The 12400-nt window shown below is 52.1% G+C and overlaps 1 protein-coding gene across 8 annotated transcripts in view; it reads left to right on the top strand.

The window, feature by feature from the left end:
• DIS3L2 (DIS3 like 3'-5' exoribonuclease 2) overlaps window positions 1-12400 on the top strand; it is a 375493-nt gene that overhangs the window by 345232 nt on the left and 17861 nt on the right. Inside the window, exon 15 of one of the 8 annotated variants that reach the window (XM_060151853.1) lies at window positions 8157-8268. The exons of the other annotated variants lie outside the window; for them this stretch is intronic. Coding sequence (XP_060007836.1) covers window positions 8157-8175 — 19 coding nt within the window. The 3' untranslated portion in view covers window positions 8176-8268. Of the gene's footprint in view, window positions 1-8156; window positions 8269-12400 lie in introns of those variants that run through there. 8 annotated transcript variants of the gene reach the window in all.

The following is a 12400-nucleotide window of genomic DNA, read 5'->3' as shown; positions in this document are numbered from 1 at the left end:
GTTCCTGGTGAAGCCCTTGGTTAGGAGAAAGGAGAGCTGGAAATCAAGGCGGAGGAGGAGGGCTTTTGGGGAAATTGGAGGCAACTCAGCCCGAGAAAGGTGCCAGAAGTGACCTCATGGGAGCAAGCCGGCAGCTGCAGCGGGCGTCTTGGAGTCAGCCGCTTGCGGTGCAGATGGGAGCTCACTGTTTCCCACCGCAGCCTTTAGTGTCGGGCTTTGGTGTGATGCGGGCATGACTCCTGCTTAAGCTGCTGGAATCAGGACGGTGATCAGTGAGGGGTGCGCTTCTCCACTTCCACACCGTGCAGAGAGATGGTGGGGGGCTCCTGTTCCCTCCACCACCTCACTCCGTGCAGCAACAGTAATGGTATCCTGGGTGCCAAAATGCAGTTTCATTTGACCTGAGTTTTCCCTATAGGAAGGGAAGGGGGTGAGTATGAACACTCCCACTTATAGAAAGGGAGGCCAATTCCCCTAGTGGTGCCCTGGCCCACCCAGCTCAAGCTGTAAACCAGAGGTAGAGCCAGCAGGCTTCTCCCTGGGATACTGCCTCAGCCATGTGATACACGGCAGGGGTGGGGCCTGGAACAGCTACACAGAGTGATGCTGAACTTGCCTGTGGGTCCTGGGCAGGGAGGGCAGCAAGGCCTGGGTCAGCGAGACTGCCTTCTGTGTAGCTTACATTACCATTGGGTTACAGTCACCCAGTCTCCCACAAATGTAATGCAGCCCACAGGTGGCCAGGGCAGGGAAGCTCTTACTCAGCTGTGTTGAGTCAGCACCCTTTCCCTACGTCTTGGGAGAATGGGGGGGTGGGGTGCGGTGGAGCCTGAAGCCATGCTGTAAAGCACTGAATTGTCTCATCAGAGGTTTCCTATGCTGCTGGGCCAGGGTGCTCAGCCCCTGATAGAAATTGCTAGCCCCTCGGCTCCTGCCGGCATTCTAAGGGCAGAACTGATCAGAGTGAGGAAATGTGGAAGCCAGCGGCAATGGGGAGATTATACTGGACAGAGGCCAGATGCAGACACATCATGCACACTGGTCCCCGTGTCTCAGCACGTAGGGTGACTTAATATCCACTCCACTATTTTCTTCCATAGTCAACACACTGGAAAATAGATTCTTACATAAACTCACTTGGTGAAACTTATTTTTGAACTATGACATGCATAGAGAAAAGTGCACAAGTCATGTGCATCTAGTTCAAAGAGTATTAGCAAACAAACACACCCACGTAACTATCACCCACATCAAGAAATAGAACATTTCGGCACCCCAGGAGCTTCCAGCATACCCCTCTCTCCTCCAGAAAGGAATCCACCATCATTGCTTCTGACACTACAGATTAGTTTTGCCTGGCTTTGAACTTCATATAAACGGAATCATTCAGTGGCTTCTCTTCTGTGTCTGACTTTCTTCTTTCAGCGTTATGTTTTTGAGAATTCATCGTTGTTGCTGCATATAGTCCTAATTCATTCATTTTGATTGCTATAAGTCTTCCTTTGTATGAATACATTGTAATTTATCCAGTCTGCATTAATTCACTCAACATTTGAGTTGTTTCCAATTTGAGGTTGTTATAAATAATTCTGCTTATACGTGTCTGTTGGTGCACACATGCACATATCTCTTTTGAGTGTATACCTAGGAGTGAAACTACTAACTCAGAGAAAATACCCACTTTAGTGGATACTGCCAAATGATTTTCCTACGTGGTTGTACCAGTTTAACACTCCTGCCAGCAACATATGAGATTTCATGTATTTATTGGCCGTTCAGTAGAATGCCTTTTCAAATTGTGTGCCCATTATTCTTCTAGGTTTTCCGTTTTTCTTGTTGACTTATAGTTCACTCTATTCTGGGTGTGAGTCCTTTGTTGGTTATACATGTTGCAGATACCTTCTACTCAGTAGCTTGCCTTTTTACTCTCTTTGGTGGTGTTTAAATGAACAGAAATTCTTCATTTCAGTGTAGTTCAGTGTATCGGGTTTTTTCTTTATGGTTAATTCTTCTTATATCCCATTTAAGAAAACTATATAAACATCATGAAGACATGTTTGGTATTAGAGTTCTCCAAGAAACAGAACCAGTAGGATATATATATATATATATATTTATATTTATATTTGTATATATATATAAGGAGATTTATTATGAGGGATTGGCTCATGTGATTATGGAGGCTGAGAAGTCCCATGATCTGCTGTCTGGTAAGCTGGAGAACCAGGAAAGTCAATGGTAACTCCCAGTCTGCGGGGAGGAGAAGATAAGACGAGAGGGCAAGCAGTGAGAGGAAGGACTCCCTCCTCACCCTTTGGCTCTGTTCAGGCCTCCCACGCTGGGGAGGGCAGTCTACTTTATCCAATGCAAGTGCTCACAGACACACTCAGAAATAACGTTTAATCTGGGCACTCTGTGGCCCGTCCAGTGGACACAGGCAATTAGCCATCAACATGTTCTTACATTATCTTCTAGAAGCTCTATTGTTTTACCTTTTCTATTTTAGACCATAATCTACTCAGAAATGAGTTTTGAATATAGTACAGCAAGTTGCAGTTTTTCCCGTATGGACATCTAATCGACCCAGCATCATTCCTACTGCTCCCCAGGGCCACCTTTGTCAAAATGAAGGGTCTGTATCTGCACGGATCTGTATCTGCACTCTGTTCTGTTTCACTGATCTGCGTGTCTCTTGTGCCAGTACCACACTGTCTTAATCATTGTACCTTTAGTATAAGTCTTGATATTCAGCAGAGTTAGACCTTTCCACCTTGCTACTCCTCAATAAAGGGCACCTAGCCTATTCCTGGCCCTTTCCATTTCCATGGAAATTTTAGAATCAGAGTGTCAGTTGCCACACACATGCACACGGACTTGCTGGGATTTACACTGAGACTGCACTGGATTTACACTGAGATCAAGTTGGGAAAAAATTAACCCTTTTATGATTGTCTTCTACTCCACAAACATGGTGTATCCCACTCTTTATTTAGGTCTTCTTTAATTTTTCTCAGTAACGTTTCATAAATTTTTATGCAGTGGTCTTCTTGATTATCTCTCATTAGATTTACTCCTAGGTATTTAATGTTTGTGATGCTATTTAAAATGGTATTTATAAATTTCCTTGTCTCTTTGTTGCTGATGTATGGAAGGACAGTTTATTTTTATTGACCCTGTGTCCAGTGACCTTGCTAAATTTATTCAAATAATTCATCTGCAGATTTTTTCTGATTTTCTCTGTACCCAGTTTTACTTGTTCCCTTCCAGTATCAACACCATTTGTGTCTTTTTCTGGCCTCGTAGTGCTATACAGTATTTAATGGAAGTGACGATAGCAGGCGTCCATGTCTTGTTCTTGATCTTAGAGAAAAGGGTTTTTACCACAAACTCACTTTTAAATTATGAAAACTTACACTAAAATTCCCTTTTGTATACATTTGATTTTACTTTTCCCCAAGTTGATCTTTCAATTCGAAGGTACTTTTAAGTTTGAAATGTGGCAGTGGTGGTTTTTGTATGTTAAGAGGTAGGCAGATGGAATATCACAAGACTGCGACTCCTTATTTTAACCTTGTGAGGAAGACTTTGCCTTGTCCGTTTTACAGACGGATCGCGTGGCTGATACAGCTGAGCAGGGGTTGTAACAGGTGGTGTCGGACCCAAAGCCCAGGCTGTTCTTACTACTCCTCGATTCCCTGGTAGAATATTGAATGTGTAACCCTCAAGGTCACGAAAAAAATACCACATTTGTCATAGGTTTCCAAGAGGAGAGTTGCTAAGCTACTTCACAGGTACGCTGAACATCTTTTCCTTTTCCCTCCCCCATACCTCCTTATAGCACTGTCGTCTGCACATCCGCCTTTCTCTGATTTCCATTGTCATGGAAGCAAACTGGGGCAGCCAAGTCTCATGCTGAAAGGAGCCCTCCCTGCCTGCCCGTGCAGCTGCACCTGCAGCTCTCCTCAGCCACCTGGCTGAGCCACCGGGCTGAGCCCCCCACCAGGCTAGGCCTTCCCTGGCCTCTACTGCCATTTGGGCTTTTCTCTGATGCCAAGGAGGTGGGCAGTGAGGATTGAGGGCTTTCCTTCTGGTCAGGCTGCTTGGGTTGTTGGGTGGGACTGTGTGTTTTTAAGCCCTCAAGCTGTCCCAATTAGAGGATTATGAACCCTATGCAGACACACAGAATCTTTCTCTGCTGAGGTTTGGAGAGAGCAAGGAAGAGTACAAGGAGGGTAGAGACCCAAACAGGCCCGGGGCTGGCAGGGGCTTCCGGGGCCCGAGCCACGATGTGAGAGTGTCCCTTCCTGCAGCCCAAACAACTACCCAAGGATGACCCAAGACAGACAATTCTAGGCCACCAGGAACTCTCGAAACTAAATACTTTGCAACTCTCAAAGACCTTATAAAAGAGAGTTCCCTTGGTTGGTTTAACACAGGGCTACATTAAGCAAACAGCATTTTTTCCTTCTTGTTAAATTTCCTTTGTGTAGCTTTGCCGTTCCCTTTACTCATCTTTTTGCGATGGACTGCAATCGTGTCCATTCTAGGAACCTCCTAGGGCTGCAGCAATCCAGTGTGACTTGGGATCCTTCAGTTGTTTTTTTCCAAATTCTCTTTGAGCATATGGTGACATGATTTGACCAGTGAGAGAGGATGGGGAAAATTAGCATTTTTGTTTTCTCTGTACCTCTCTCTCTCTGCCATGTATATACCTTTGTCAGAATTCCCTGGCACGACCTATGTCTTTTCTGCCACTCTGGGTATTTGTCCATCCACCGATTCCCATCCCAGTGGGAAGACTGCTCTTTGGCCCCTAAGGCTAACCTTTCTAAGTTGATGGCTCAGCTGTTTAGTTTTTAAACCCAAGGAGGGCTGTCCCTTTCCAAGACCTTGAGGAGTGCTAGAAGCTGGTGGTATTCAGGCCAGTCCCATTTGATGAGCAGGTCCACTCAGTTCCTGGCAAGTGCTGCCTGCCGGTGGGCTGCACCAGCCTCTAGGGCATGTTCAGATACTTAAAGTAGCAAATGCCTCTGCCATAAGCACCCTCCCTTGGGTGGCTGGAAGTCAGAGCCCAGGCCCAGGCCACAGAGGCCTGAGATACTCTGAGGGAGGTTCGCCCATGCAGGAAATGGGCCACAGGATTGCGTGTTGGCTCTAAGCCTGAAGAAAGGTGCCCATGGCTGGCACCTCCTGCAGCTGCCTGGCGGGTGGCCAGAACGTGCTTGGCTCTCTCGCTTTTGGCTGTGCTCTCTGTGGGGAAGTGGTTCTGATCTGTCTTCACTGCCACTCCCCAGCTCTCTGGGGCATTGTGGCTTTCTCTTGGTGCTTGGGCAGGAAGCCTCCAGAGCCTGAGGGGGTTGCTGTGCTTGATGACAAAGGCCATCAGTGGATGGAAATCACTTAGATATAAATCACTTTATTTATTGAAGAGGAATTGAACACGATTACTCTCCCTTCTGAGCACACTTCTCCAAAGGTGGGCACTCAGGTGGGCAGAGACCTCACAGAGTGACCAGAGCAGGTGCCCAGCTCATGCCCGTTGAGTCAAGCAAAAAGCAAGTGGCCAACTTACGCAGCTGCTCTGAAAACCCACCCCAGCAAAGCCTAGCTGAGATGCAGAGCACACAGCACGCACTGACTGCAAGCTGCCCCCGCCAGCCCCACATGACCCCACGACCCAAGGACGTGCCAGGGGCTGCTGGGCCAGGCTCCAAGGTTGAGGATGAGTGAGACACGGTGTCTGCCTTCCAAGCCCAGGAGTGGGCCGGTGTGGCAGAGGACGTGGCTCGTTTCCTGGCGTCGATGAGGACCTCGCTGCCATCACCCTGGAACTGAAGGGCTGTGGGGAGCGCTCAGAAGCAGGGCCCACCAAGCCAGCAGCACTGCGCTCTCTGGGCAGCATTCCTGTCTTGGGTGTCCTCTCGATGGTGTCTCCCTCAGTGGTGGGCCAGCTGTGATCTTCTCTAAACACCTTCGTGTGTGAGCTCTCTGGAACTTCACAGAAGGAATGGCTCTTGTTTTAATTTATGGACGTATTTTTTGCTTTAATGGTGTCCGCTGGACATCATGCAGCACTTTTAAATAATTTAGGATTATTCACAATGTTTATATGGTGATACAAAAGCATTTTCCTTAGGCTCTACTGCGCTCTGCGGCCTTGCCTCTGCTCTAAATACTCCCACGGTGCCGTGTGCTTTCACTCGACTTTACTGAGGCCCTGCCCCAGCTGTCTTTGTGTCCACCTTTACAGTCAGGGCCCGTTGTCACTTCTCTACTGCTGTCCAGGAGACACCAGGAGCACCCTCTCAGCCTGGCTGTGAGCACGAGGCACCATGGGGGTGTGGCGTCGGCCAGGAAGCCGAGTCTAGTAGTCAGAACTGTCCATCGAGAAGAGGAAAGGGTCTGAGCGGGGAGCGCAGGCGGGACTTCCCTGAGAGTCACACTCGACTCCTGGCTCCGGCACCTGTGTTGGCCCCCAAGGCCTGGTCTGTTGGTTGTTTCCTGGTTTTGCCCCATGTATCAGACTCAAGATTGAGCATGTGGTTGAGTTTTAGATAAGTGAGATGGTGGTGTACTTTTTAAATCAACTTGAACTGAATTGTTTAGTGCGTCTGTCATGTTGGGAAATTCTTCCTTAGTGCTAACAGCCCTCTGGTTTCATCTCAGTCTGTTTCCTCTCATTAATTAGTCCTCAGTGCAGATGAAAGACCAGTTAGCTGGTCGCCATCTTCTGTGTCGTAAATATTCCAGGAAACAGTCAGATCTTCAGTGTTCCGCTGTCGAAGCTGAAGGAAGCCTTCACGCCTCGCGGCTTTCTCCTGGTGTGTTCTCCAGCTGTCAGGCTCATCAGACCTAACTCTTACGCGGCCTGTGCGACCGTTCGCCTCCTCAGAAACGCCAGTACTTTGCTGTGTGTCCTGTGAGGCAGGCTCCACCTTAGGCTTCATGACCCATGAACTCCTTGCAATAGAATGGGGGAGGTTTTGTGGGTCGAGTGTGTGAAGGAATGCGTGGAAAACCGCTTTCCTCAGATCCTCTGAGGGATCCGTCGCCCAAAGTGCTGAGAACATTGCTGTGGGAACTCAGTAAATAAATGCCGAAGCAAAGAGCCAGTGTGTGACTAAGAAAATTCTCATGGGGCGGTAGGGGAGTGAGTATGTGTTTATCTCCTGACTCCCTAGGCCCAAGGGCTGGGACAGTATCTGTGTCCCAGCCCCTAGCACAATATCTGGAATGCTGCAGATGCCCAGCAAGTGCTGAGTGAATGTCTCCAGGGCGCTGGCTGCATTCGCTGTGTGTTCTAGCATCCTTCAGTATTCTAATGACACCAGACTCTTGTCACCTTAAGGTTTTTGTAATAATAATTACTAATACTTACGGAATGCTTAACAACATGCCGGGCCCTGAGATGAGAGCTTTACGTAATGTGTCTCATTTAATCCTCCCCCTGAGGGGTGGGAAGTGGAGGTTAGGGAGGTTAGCCGTCCAGGTTACACAGGCCGTGTATGGTGGACACCCCCCCCCCCCACCTTCCCTCTTGACTTCAACAAGCAAGAGCACAAGAGGTTGCTGCTGCCCATCCACAGGGAGAAGCCTGCCCTCCTGCGCGCCCTTCCCATCCAGGCCAGACCAGCTCTCCATAGAGGCCTGAGGCCAGTGCTGGTCCGAGCCCTGATAAAGCTGAGCTCATGCCGGGGAACCACAGGAATCTTCAGGAAGCCCTTATATATTCAGAGTTGCGTTACTTGCCAGATGGATCATTTCCCACTGCCAAACTTAGAAAGTGACCCCTCGGAAATTCCTCAGTGTGGAAGGAAGGGCCCTGAGGACGTCTGCCCACGTGCCTCGTGGGCAGGGGATGCATTTGCCCGTTGTTTCCTAGCCCAGATCTAGACACCTTTCCTCTGCTTGTCTAGCAAACTGTTGGACACCTGCTAGTGCCAGCTACTGGGCAATGAGAAAGATCCTACCCCCCCGCCCCGAAGCGCACAGCCCACAGAGGAAGACAGGTGTGTAAGGTAACATTCACAGGTGGTGACGAAGGCCATGGTGGAGGTGTGCGCCCAGTCTCTGCATGCAGTTGGCAGTGGACACCGCCCTGAGCTGTGCTCTGCCTGTGAGGTGAAACCAGCAGCCAAGTGTTTGTGTTGTTGCAGAATGACCAGATGGCAGTAATTCTGCAACACCCAAATGTGACCTGTGAGGAACTGGGCTTGAACTTCACAAAGATTTGCTGGGAAATGGACTGGCATAGACACCTCTAGCCAGGGAGCACGGTCTCTCTCTCTCCACAGTGGCTATGAGAGGACGGCCACAGCCAGGTGACCACACAGGGCCCTGCAGGGCACTGGGCAGGGCCTCCTCCCAGGTGGGGACAGCTGGGCTGAGGCCTCTGCCAGGGAGAGCAGTTCTCACCCTGAGGGAAGCCTGGGTGGAACGGGCTGGTCCTCCCAGTCATGATGGCTGCCCAGGCCTGGCCTGAGCCACCTATGACGAGGCTCCCAGAGGCCATTGCTGACGCAGAAATCTGGTCAGCTTCCCAGGCGCCTAGAGAACTGTTTTAGAGCATCTCTAGGTCCTGGAAAAGCAGGGTTCCCTGGGCATCCCAGGCTGCCCTAAACGATGGACTTGGCCTGCAGAGCGGCAGCTCAGGAAAGTAGAACCGTGGGCTCCATCCAGGCTTTGACATCCACTGGCCTTGCCGTCTGACTTACCATCAACCCAGCCTAATCCAGGTTGTTCTGGCCTTGGATCTAAGGTGGAGTTGAGGGTGGCACCTGGAAAGGGCTGAAGTCTTCACACAGCCTGTATATGAGAGCTTCCATCAGTCCAGAGATGCAGGGGTAGAGGTGGGGATGAAAACCAGCAGTCTCCTTGCTCGCCCCTGCCACCCCTCCCAGTGTGCTCGCCCCTGCCACCCCTCCCAGTGTGCTCTCCCCTGCCACCCCTCCCAGTGTGCTCGCCCCTGCCACCCCTCCCAGTGTGCTCGCCCCTGCCACCCCTCCCAGTGTGCTCGCCCCCCTTGCCAGTGTGCTCGCCCCTGCAACCCCTCCCAGTGTGCTCGCCCTCTCACCGGAGGGAGAGCCGGTGCGCCCTGGAGGTTGGCTGTGTGTGTGTCTAGGCAGGGACATGACGATGCTGGGGAAGCCCAGAGGCTCTGGATGGGAACAAATCCATTTAAACCACTCTGAACCTGGTTCATAAAACTGTGGGTCAATATTTTAAGAGTCACATAACTAACGAAGAGCTCTGCCAGACTCAACATACCGCATCCCAGTGGGTGATAAGACAAGCGCTAGTTCAATGGAAACAGCCCAGGAGAAGATTTTTTTTTTTTTAAATCTGCTACTTTTCATATTTAGAATGAGGTGGGCTGCTCTGGACAAGAGTATTCATTTATCAGGTGACCAACACATGAGCCCCAGCCATACTGTCACCCTGTGTTGGATCTAAGTGATGACTGTCTACAGGTAGGGAAGAATTTCGTTAGAGCAAATCAGCAGGTCCCATCAGGCTGGCAGAAGCTGACTTAGGTTCTGTCTCTTGAGTTCACATGCCTGCCTTCCAGCGGGGAACAGCTGAAGGGAAGCTGCAGGAACCCCACTCCTAGACCCTTCTCCTGGGGGTCTCTGCTTCCACCCCCCAGAACAGTCCTCTTTCCCTCTTTTCTGTGTAGCACCAAGCAAATCATGTCTCTGAAGTGCCTCGTTCATTCCCCAAACAGGCATTTGACATTGCAGCTCTTGGCCTGTCTAACCCAGGTTGAACAGCACCTACACGTGCCCCTGGCCCTGGGACACAGAGGTGGACAAGGCCTGGTCCCCAGACAGGAAAACTGGCCTCAAAAGAGACGGTTGCAATCCAACAATGAGTTCTGGGGCTAGAATCAGCCCAGAGGACCATGGGCCAAGAAGGGTGATGCCTGAACTGCGCCTTGAAAACTCAGCTGTGACTGAGTGGAGGCAGGCTAGGGGTGGCAGGTGGAGGGAGCAGCCTGGAAGCCCCAGGGGGGTCCTAGGAAGTGTGGGTGCACGTCACCCAAGAGGAAGCCCAAAGAGAGATGCCAGTTTCCTCATGGCTGCGGGGGGAGCTGGGCTGAGGCCAGCAGCAGGTCAGTGAGACGTGCAGGGGCCGAGGGAGCTGCAGCCTTTGATGCAAGAAGCCAACCCACCCTTAGCCCAGCCCCTCTGAGGGCCCTTTACACTGTCGGGGCTGGGCAGTTCTAACAGTGTGGAACTCACCAGGGGAAACAAAAAGGACCAGAATTCTTTACCCAGCTCAGAGTTCAGTGAGGAAACACCCTCTTGGGGCAGACTAGAGAGTCTTGTGTGAGGCTTGCCGAGGTCTCGACAGCTCCTAGGGCAGGCTTCCAGACCAAGATGTCTAAGGGTCGAGATGGCCATGGCCCCGAGGACGACTCTCCCGCCCTTCTGACCCACTGAGTGGCGTTCGCCAGAAAGAGGTCCACAGATGAAAGAGGCAGAACCTTCAAGTCTTTATCCGGCGACAGGAGAACTAGAGCAGTAAAAGCAAATGTGCTCAGCCCCTGTGCTCATCCCAGGGGCAACACCGAGACACAGAAGGAGGCCAGAGCCCCAAAGGCAGATGGGAGGAAGCGTTCACATGGGGAGCTGGCGGTGTAGGGATAAGTCCTATTCCTGTCCTCTTGTCCGCCGAGCCGGAGACAGGCAGAGGTAAACCGAGGGCTAAACATAAGACCTCCAGGGTTACAGAATGTCCCAGCCCGGCCAGGCCCGGAGGTGGGCTTGCGTGTTTGCAGGCCCAGTACGGCCAGCCGCAGACGTGGGGGCAGGGAGCCTTGGGGAAAGGCGCTGTCCCTCTGAGGTTGCTGGGCAGGTGGCAAGCTAGGTCGAGATGAGTGACCTCGGCTCCTCTGCTGCTGCAGCCCTTGCTGAGGGCGGGAGGTGCCCTTGACAGTCAGGAAGGAAGGGCGGCAGTGACACAGCAGACCACCGCGGGCGCCCGTCCCCCAGGTGCCAGCGTGGCCTCAGGGCAGGCCCTGTGTTGACCCCCCGCTGTCAGCAGAGCCCTTGGTTGGGCGCTGCGAAGGAGACCCTGCCGTCCAATCCTTAGAAAGCTTAAGGCAGGCGGCACAGGATCACCTGAGGAAGAGCAGTGGATGGGGCCCCGGTGTCCTCGCTCTGTAAGCTTAGGGGAGTCGCATGACCTCTCGGAGCCTCCCTTTGCTCGTATGAACAGTGAGGGGTCTAAGACTTGTTGTGAGACTCAGAAGGGCCAACAGTGGCCAAGCACCTGAGACCCCCAAAGGCATCTGCTCACCCGGGCCAGGCTCGGGCCAGCTCCCCACTCCACAGCGAGGTGGACAGGGGCTGCACCCCCAGGCCCATTTCCTCCTCTGTGCAATGGAGGTGGCAGGATCCTCTCTCTCTCCCTCTCCCGCAGTTGTAATGAGGGTCACATGGCTACCATACGTGCAGACAACGTAAAGCACCATGGAAATGTTAGGAATTGGTCTTGCATGAACCAAGCAAAACATTGCAGATAAAAAACATACTTAGGAGTGCCTACTGAATGCCAGATACTGTTCCAGGCCCTGGGAATCAAGGTAAATGGAGCTAGCTGAGCCAGCCAGAGCCAGGTTGGTGGGGGACAGGTGGGATTGGTGGCCCATAAAGGGTCGGGGGTGGGGCTGGAGGGCAGCCTGGGACAGTAAAGGCATCGCAGGTGCAGGTGAGTGGAGACCCAGGTAAGCAGAAGCCAGAACACGGCTGCAGCGTGAGAGAGTAGGATTTGTGTCAGCTGGGAGCTGGGGGGCGTAATCAAGAAAGTATTTGACAGTGCAGTTCTTGGTCTCTGTCTGGGCCGAACAGAGCAGAGGGCTGCGGAGCATGGAGAGTCGGAAAACCCTCGCTGGGACCCACAGCCCAGTCCCAGGGCCTCGAGCACTGAAGACTCGTCTTCAGCGACGACCGGCAGGTCTGCCTTGGGTCCAGGGGGAGAAGGAAGGACTGACATCTCCCAAAAGATTTTACAAGACATGTTGTCTTCAAGGAAGCCAATCCCACCCACGTGTGTGGCTAGAACTGTAGCCCACTCTTGGACCTTTTCCACAAAGCCAAAAAGGGCGTGTCAGGGTTACGAGGAGCCCCACAGGGGCCTTTGTAGTGACCGGAAGCACTTGCCCAGTCTGCCCAGGCAGTTTCCTAGGGTGGTTTCACAGCCAGGTCCCCCTGCCAGTGTGCGTCCTGCCTGCGCCTTCCACTTGGCCCATCTCTTCCCGGTGGCGTCGGCGCAGGTGCCCGCAGGAGGTCAGTGTGTCGGGGCTGGGGCCCCACCCCTCCTGCTCATTGCTGCAGCCTCCCCGGGGCCCCCCTAGTGCTGCAGGCCCCGATTGCACGTGTGCCCTGGACAGCCCCCC

The sequence above is a fragment of the Lagenorhynchus albirostris genome, chromosome 6 (genome assembly GCF_949774975.1).
Source record: "Lagenorhynchus albirostris chromosome 6, mLagAlb1.1, whole genome shotgun sequence".
In the NCBI taxonomy this organism is placed as follows: Eukaryota; Metazoa; Chordata; class Mammalia; order Artiodactyla; family Delphinidae; genus Lagenorhynchus; species Lagenorhynchus albirostris.
The sequence above is the reverse complement of the archived record's forward strand: the minus strand, read 5'-3'. Positions and strand labels throughout refer to the sequence as shown.